The 8,628-nt window shown below is 40.8% G+C and overlaps 1 protein-coding gene across 1 annotated transcript; it reads left to right on the plus strand.

The window, feature by feature from the left end:
• Positions 1-3,683: 3,683 nt before the first annotated feature.
• On the plus strand, positions 3,684-8,135 carry LOC138037449 (uncharacterized). Its single transcript, XM_068883371.1, has 4 exons — positions 3,684-3,720; positions 4,623-4,735; positions 6,904-7,434; positions 7,509-8,135. The coding sequence occupies exons 1-4, from the start codon at positions 3,684-3,686 to the stop codon at positions 8,133-8,135; spliced, it is 1,308 nt and encodes a 435-aa protein (XP_068739472.1).
• Positions 8,136-8,628: the final 493 nt, after the last annotated feature.

The raw sequence follows: 8,628 nt of genomic DNA on the forward strand, positions 1-8,628 counted from the left end.
ATCCAAAATTCAAATCAATATCTTAAATTTGTGTATCTGCAGACAAAACATCTCTATCATATCATGATGATACTGTTTCTTAAGGTGGCTCAAACCGGTTTCAAAAATTGGTAGGAGATCTGTTATTAGAAAGATTAACTCTACAACACTGTTTCACATAGTGGTAATGTTATGGTAACATATGAAACACCAATAATTGCTAAACAAGATGCACATATTAATATGACGTAATAAATTACCATGGCAACAAAGTAACCATTTATAAATGCTCTATATTTTGCGTTTAAGCGCTTATATCTCAAAAACGAACAAGGTGATCCCCATTTTTTATTGCTAAAAAGTGATTTGCAGGCTAAGACAAAACTTTCTTACCATTAAGAGAAAAAGTTTAGTAGATTCAATCCTTCCAAATAGTACAGTTCGTTGAAAGTGTTAAAACTGCTTTGAGCCTCCTTAAGTAACTCATTTTTAGGCTTCAACTACTATTGATTTATCATGAGATTCCTCCGGATGCGAAGGACCCCCATTTGATTACTGACTTTAGTCCCCGAGCCACTCTATACTCTATCCTAGTGCAACTGATCTGTTCCTAAACATGGAGCTTGAGGCTTATTACGTGGAGCATTGTCCTTGTTTCTTTTTTAATTTTTTAACAAGGGCTAGTGAGCGGCACAAAGGAAGACTGTTTGTAGTTGTTTACTTATCGCTTATTTCCGATGCATTTAATCTCAAACTGAGACTTCTTCAGGGAATGAATACAACTATCATAGGGCAGCATATATAGCATACAGGTGTGATAAGTTTAGCCTACACCTTACCATGGATAACAACTAAAATATGCTGAGATACGCTGACTACTGGGTGTTACAGGAAACGCCTAAATACTTATGTTATTGCGTGTTGTTGTATTTTGGGGGTCATACAATTAGCGCTAATCGTATAAAAAAGGTTGAATTTTGCCGCTTTGTGTAGGATGAATATATATTTTAAATAATAAATATATTTCAACTCCTGGTCTACACTAAACAAAAAAAAATGATATAAGAAATAACGGAAGAAACAAGTATTCATATAATTGGTGAAATCAGTGTAATTAGCCATTTCAACCCGAGCTAGTAGCTAATATCTCCGAGCATTGAACATATGCAATTGCTAAGAATCCCAACTGGCGCGAGGAAAACCAGTTGGCTATTTTACAAATGCACCGGGAAGTTGAACCAGGGACTACCTGCGGCCCCAGACTTCTCGTTTTAAAACTTGTACACTCAGTGGTACGGATAAAATCAGATAGCTCATTCCACAACTTAGCTGATAAGTAAGAAAAAGAACTAAGACCAGAACTGGTTGTTCTAGGTTTATTGAGGGACAGAATGTAATTTCAGCGAAGATCATGAGAAGAAGGCCGAAGAGAAGCCGTTATCCAACAATCCAACAGAGTGAGGCAACAGGCTTGGATCGTTCAGTTAGAAATCAAACGGCACCTGCAGAGCCTGAGATGCCACAATATATGGCGGGTTCATCCTAGGGATGCAAGAAGGCTTTAAGTACAGGATTCATTTAAATGAGTTATCTTCAGAGAAGACGAATACGATCTCAAGTCTAGTTTTATCCCCCTCAAATGCGTAAAAAGAATCAAAACCAACATTTGACTTGATTTGCGTTCATTGTTAATTTCAGTTTACAGTGTACCCAATAAGGCGTCAATCATTTTTGCCGCCTAGTTTGATTGAAAAGCGAATTTACAAGTAACTTACTTTGTAACTTAGTGTGAACGCACTTGTATCAAAAGTAAGTTTTCTGTTGCACTTACGGCCTACTTGCATTGGACCTCAGTGTGAACCCGCCTAATTTTCATCAAACCGATTCCGTTCCTGTCTTTAATAAGCTCCGTAATCCGGACATAAAGGAACAACGACGTAGACGAGATGTGATTTCTTGTAATAGAACGTTGAAGGCGTCACGTCACGTCATCATAGCAATACGTTTTCTGGATGTAAACAAAGTAATGCCGCCGTCGTGGAACGTGGTAGCTGCTTTTTCCGGTTATTCTAACTCGTTCCGCCTGTAAAATGAGTACCAACTGTCCTGGAATTAAACTGACATAATGTCGCGTTGTTGTTCTACATTTCTTTGTTTTGACTTAACTCCGTAATATTTTGCCGATCCGAGCAAACTTGAAAGCATCCGTTTTCTATGCGACACTCTTTATGGAAATGATAGCCACCTTTCATATTGTATTTGTATTTCTTTATTTAATGAGCTTCAAAGTATGTATTGCAAATAATAGACCAGTCAAAGATGAGATTTGGCAGGTTCAACTTCTTCAGTGTTACGAAAAGAAAAGCTCTGTTCCAGTAAACTGTTGTTTAGTCACCATTTTACGTACGGTATATTCCTTTCATTACAATAAATAGATCGCTTCCGTTTTAGATTACTTCACTTATTCCAGTTGCCGAAACAAATGGACGCCCTTCTTTTGAGCTTCTGCCTCGATTGAACGTGAAGCTCTAGCAGAAGCTTCTGACTCAGATGGAAGCTCTAACAGATGCAGGATGATAGAACGATACAGTCATAACGCAACTTGAACCAATTACATGTCTCTCTTCAAGTCTGTTAATCATTTACCACTCGCAGCACTTAAATATGGAAAACAATCCAAGAAAACATTTAGCAGCGCACGAAAATGTAGACTCCATCAAAAGACAAATACTGAATCATGGAGAGAGCTACAGAGGAAGAAACATGTGCACGCGAAGTCAGAGGAGATAACTACCTTAATTCACATTTTAACAGCACTGATTGGAAATTTGAATTCTCCTTATCGTAAGCTTAGCAGCAGTTGTTTGCTACTGTGGTTATTCAACTTGACTGCAAATTTCACATGGAATGGCTTCGAATCACGTGCCAAGTACGGTTGTCCTTGGTTGTTCGTGCGTGGGTTGCTATAGGTTAAGTGCTGTGTTTGCACGTGGCGTACTGTTTGTCGTGCAGTGCCGTGGTTGGAGCGAGGACTGGGTGAATTGGCGCATGACAGGCAGTACAGCGAGGTGTTGCGTGACATATCGCGCGCAATTAAGGTAAGTTGGCATGCGCAGGCAACGAAGCAACGCATTCTGGTCACCAGAGACTCGGGAGCATCTCTCGAAACTCTTTATTCCAGTTGCTGCTAAGATTGGTAGAAAAATTCGAGAATGGCTTTCCTGATCTCTGGTCCGCGTACGATTTTCGCACAAAGATAGGCCTTAAAGAACTCGTATTCTATGCATAACAAGTGAACTGGATCATTTTATTTCCCATAATTCCTATATGGGTTCAATAATCAACAAAATACAGGTCGGTTCATATTAAAGATGGTAGAAGTCCTTAGGTAAACCGATTCGAGAGCGAAGGAAATCAAAGCCATGTGAACTGTCAATCTCTTTCATCGTGTCACTTAAAACTTCTAAACAAGAGCGACTTTGTTTTTACCGTTTAGAAACTGTCCTATTTCCTGGCATTGTTCGCGATAATATCTGGTTCTCTTCAGTACGGAATGATGCGCAGAGACCAAGCCACACATCTCGTCTTTGGACATCAGTGAAGCTCACACAGCATTGGGCGTGGTCTTGCACTTGCTTAGATTTATTAGTGGAGTCCACATATATTATGCTTTGGCTTTGTTCTGGAGCATTCCCACGTGCATAATGTTGATGACCGGGTACTCCACGATTGAATTCCAAGGTAACATGACGCTCCGGTCCAAAACCGTTTACAATTTATATTTAAGAAAGAGGGATGCGTTGGGAAGCAGCGTGATCCGGTGGTCGTAGTCTTTTTAGTTTGAACTGGTTCTTTCAGGATATATATTTGACAGAACTACCTGTGAACTGCCTTAATAGCAAAGTCCACTCAAGATGATTCTGAGCAAAAACGACCTTTATTCAGGCGATTTGCTCTACATTACCTTGAAAAACGTCAATCTTGTTCATTTGTGTCCATCCGTGCTTCTCTTTCCTTTTGTTGCATTTCTTTTAATTTGTTTAATTTATTTGTTGTTCAACAGTCTTAAGTGGTTATTGCAATGTTTCATTCTATTTTTTGGGCATTTTGGGAGTCATGAAATTGCATCATTTTAGGTGACATACATGTTTCTCTTTCCTTAAGCTTTTGTTGTATTTCTTTTATGTTGTTCAACATTCTTCAGTGGTTATTGCAATGTTTCATTCTACTTTTTGGGCATTTTGGGTGTCATGGAATTGCATCATTTTACGTGACATGCATGTTTCTCTTTCCTTTTGTTGTATTTCTTTTATGTTGTTCAACAGTCTTAAGTGGTTATTGCAATGTTTCATTCTAGTTTTTAGCATTTTGGGTGTCATGAAATTGCATCATTTTAGGTGACATGACTGCTTCTCTTTCCTTTTGTTGTATTTCTTTTATGTTTTTCAACAGTCTTAACTGGTTATTACAATGTTTCATTCTACTTTTTGGCCATTTTGGGTGTCATGAAATTGCATTATTTTAGGCCGGTGGCATAGCCCCACTAAGCCTAAATTGAAGCATTGTTTGCAGTGCTAGTATTATTTAAGCTGATCGGTGCTCCCGAGTAGCTTCTCTAAGCATTTTTTTTCCATTACATGCAGAACTCACTGAAAAACGACTGAAAAACGAAAACACCTTCTTCTCATTGAAACACGCTGTTGAAGGTTACAAAGAAAGAGTTCAGTTTGTCAAAGATTCATCATCCGCTTGTATGGTAAGGTTACTACGACTAAAAGAATTTGCTCATTAAACGTGCATGTAGTAGGCTTTGTGACTTCTACGTAGTTGTTTACAAGGGTGTTTCTCACTTCAAACATTAAATTAAAATGTTGGAAGCATACTAGCTCTTGACTACAACTACTGGTCTTCAAGGCCACAGTTGCTGGACTCAATCGAAAATTTTGAGGCTGGTTTTCACTGCCGACGGAGTCGCAGTCGTAATCAAAAGCGCAGAGCGATACGATCTAGTGAAAATCAAACTGTCGGAGTCGGAAGCAGAATACCGATACCGCTTATGGCTCCGTCGCTTACGATCCAAGGAAAACTGCATTGTCGGATTCGGAAGCAGAAGCGGATGAACAAACATCGATTCCAAGCATTGTGATTGGTTGGTTTTTTCCGCTTCTGCTTCCGACTCCGACAATCTAGTTTTCACTGGATCATAAGCGACGGAGTCATAAGCGGAGTCGGAAGAAAATGGAAACGTTCTGATTCTTCCGACTCCGATTCCGTCGAGCTTATGACTCCGCTTATGACTCCGATCTTTGATTTTCACTAGGTCATAAGCGCTCTTACGACTCCGACTACGACTCTGACTCCGACTCCGACTCCGTCGCTAGTGAAAACCAGCCTTTAAAGGTAAATGAACTGTCTTCCTTGACAGTAAATCCGCCGCCTTTTTGCAACAATTCGTCACGTGAACTTTTTTTCATAAACACGATGATTGTGCTGGTTTCATGAAATTACTTTTCCAGAAGAAAACGGATCCTTCTGCAGATACCGGAAAGCACTGTGTCTTTTGTCACATGGGATTAGTCTTTATTTGGAGTTGTTTTGTTTTCTGTCTTTTGTTTCTTTTGTTTTACGTAATTTCTGCTCCGATACTTGCAGAAGCTGCCCGAAAACTTCCACCCTTGCACATTTATTCTCGCTTATTTGACCCATGATAAAATAGAAATCTGAGCTTTGTTTGTGGCGCGTAACTATGGCAAACACGATCTTTCCATTTCTGGAATTTATAAAGAACGAGTTTAAGTTCACCAATTATAAGTCATGTGACCAGTTTGTTGCAAATGGTACGGTGGCCAACAGGGGGCATGCTGCAAATTAAAGAGTTGCTGGAAATAAATTAAAGTTGCTACAAATTAAAAAAAGGTGCTGCAAATTAAAAGAATGTTGTTGCAAATTAAAACACCAAAAGTATGCGCGCGCACTGAAAGAAGGACAGGTACAAAACACAGGTCACAGGTCATTGTTTTACCAATACAGAAACCACCCAACTATTTACAACTGCTAACATTAGGCCTAATTAGGTCTAAGGTAAGTTTTATTGGATGTTTAGGATACTTTCTGTATTGTTAAAACAATGACCAGTGACCTGTGACCTGTGTTTTGTACCTGCCATTCCTTCAGTGCGCTAGCATACGATTGATGGTTTTATATGCCGCGACATTCTTTTAATTTGCAGCAACTATTTTGAATTTGCATGCAGCAACTCTTTAATTTGCAGCGAGTCCATTGTGGGCGACCGTAAAATAGCCTATTGCTAAATATTCCTAAAATCTTGTTTTGTATTTTTCTTTGTCATGTAATCGTCATAGAGTGTCCACCCAGCATCGTTTAAATAGCCTCGTTTGGGTTTCAAGTCACTTACAGCTAAAAGTGGCACTTTAAGTAGTGCATTCCGTGCAAACAAATAGCAATCATCTTGCAGCCCAAAGGATTACTTTGGAGATATTTCTTTACCGCCTTCATACGTACTCTACTCGTCCCTGAGAGTTATAAGTGCAATTTCTTCCTTGTGTTTTAGTAAATAAATATGGCTTCTCGCAGCTACCAGAGCGAACACTTTTGACTCCTTGGTATATAAAGATGTCAATCAACGCTGACTGTTGCACTTGATAACCGCAGTCCATTTGGGAGTAGAGCTTATTAAAGTGTTCAGAGGACAAAAATGTACTTATCACACGGGTTTGGAAAAGTTGGAATATTGCACGGCGTATATTGCATCGCACGGCTTGATACCAACGCACACCAATACTCAGACAATACTAGACATATTTTGTTGTAACACTTAGCAAATGGTCCAGAATCATTGGGTTACAAGATCGTAGATTAAACAAAGCCGACGGCAAAAAAGTGTGCAACCTGTCTCGCTTTCAGGAACTTGTTCAATCCGAGCAGGCTGATGTTGTGTGGGTAACTGAGACCTGGCTGACTAGCCTTGTTGAAAACAAGGAAATTCTACCATCAGGCTATGTAATCTACCGGAGAGATCGGGGAAGCCATGCTGGCGGCGTATTATTAGCTGTTAAAGCGAACTCTTTCAGCTTTTGTCGCGAAATCGCTGATTTCAATGACTCGGATCTGGAAACCGCCTCTGTGGAACTAACAACTAAATCCAAAGCTAAAAGATTAGCTTGCTGCTGTTATAGAACTCCAACACCTGAGAGGGACTGGTGGGATAAATTTAATATCCACTTGGCTAAATGCTCGTCACGCTACAGCAATATGCTAATCGCCGGCGACTTCAACTTCTCTGAAATCCACTGGGAATCGCCTGAGATAACCAAAGGTGTTGATGAAGGCGCATTCGTTGAACAGTTAAGCAAATTTTTCTTAACACAACTGAACACGATACCAACTAGAGGTGATAACTTCTTAGATCTTGTTATTACTAGCGTTGCTAGTCAAGTAAATGGTATTTCTGTACTCCAAAAGAAAGCGGCCTGTTCACGGACCATGGCAACATCGTGTTCCATTTAAAGATCTTAAGGAAAGCCGCGCCTCCCATTGCACGAACAGTGTACGACTATTGCCGAGGAGATTTCAATGGGCTACGCTCAGCCATAGGGGCCATCGATCTGTGTAGCACGATCAACACGGACGATGTCAACATAAGCTGGCACCAGTGGAAGGACGCGTTCCTCGCTGCGGTTCAGGATTATATCCCTACAAAAAACATCAAGGGGCGCAACAACCCACCCTGGATCAATGGAGACATTGTTAACGCCCTCAGGAAGAAAGAGTCCGTGAGGCAGAAATTTTTGAGCTCCCCAACTGACTCTCTACGGGCTAAATTCAGAGAACTCAGAGCCAAAGTGAAAAATATGATCAAGGAGAGCCGGACTAACTTTTTTAATTCTCTGGACTCCGACCTCCGTAACAACCCAAAGAGATTTTGGTCGGTATTTAAATTCAGTAGTAAAGATTCTAATTTTCCCGATACCGTGTCAATGGGCGTCGGCGAAGGGGTATCGACACCAAGTTGCACGGTCTCAAGCCCTGCTGATATCGCATCTATGTTCAACGAGGACTTTACGTCCGTGTTTAGTACCAAAGACCACCCAGGACCGACACCAACGGAAACTGAACCATCGGACAACGCCCTGTGAGACGTCAGCTTTACCACGGAGGATGTATCGGAGGCTCTGCTAGCCCTTGACCCCAACAAGGCTACTGGTAGAGACGGGATCCCCTGTCGTCTCCTCAAGGAAACAGCGCGGCAAATAGTTCCATCACTAACTCAGCTGTTTAACCTGTCTCTCTGCTGTGGTACGCTCCCGGACGACTGGAAACTGGCGAATATCATCCCTGTCTACAAAAAAGGAGAAAAACAGTGCGTAGAGAACTACCGCCCAATCTCTCTCCTCTCAATAGTCTCCAAGTCTCCAAGGTTCTTGAACGCTGTGTGCTGGGCAAAATAAGTGACCACATATTCTGCCTTATCAGCTGCATCCAACATGGCTTCACTTCAAGTAAATCTTGCACCACGCAACTTTTTGAAGTACATGATCACATCGGCTCGTTACTGGACGCTGGCAAGCAAACAGACATTATATACATGGATATGTCGAAAGCATTCGACAAGGTCGGTCATACTCTGTT

Source organism: Montipora capricornis, chromosome 2 (genome assembly GCF_036669925.1).
Source record: "Montipora capricornis isolate CH-2021 chromosome 2, ASM3666992v2, whole genome shotgun sequence".
Classification (NCBI taxonomy): Eukaryota; Metazoa; Cnidaria; class Anthozoa; order Scleractinia; family Acroporidae; genus Montipora; species Montipora capricornis.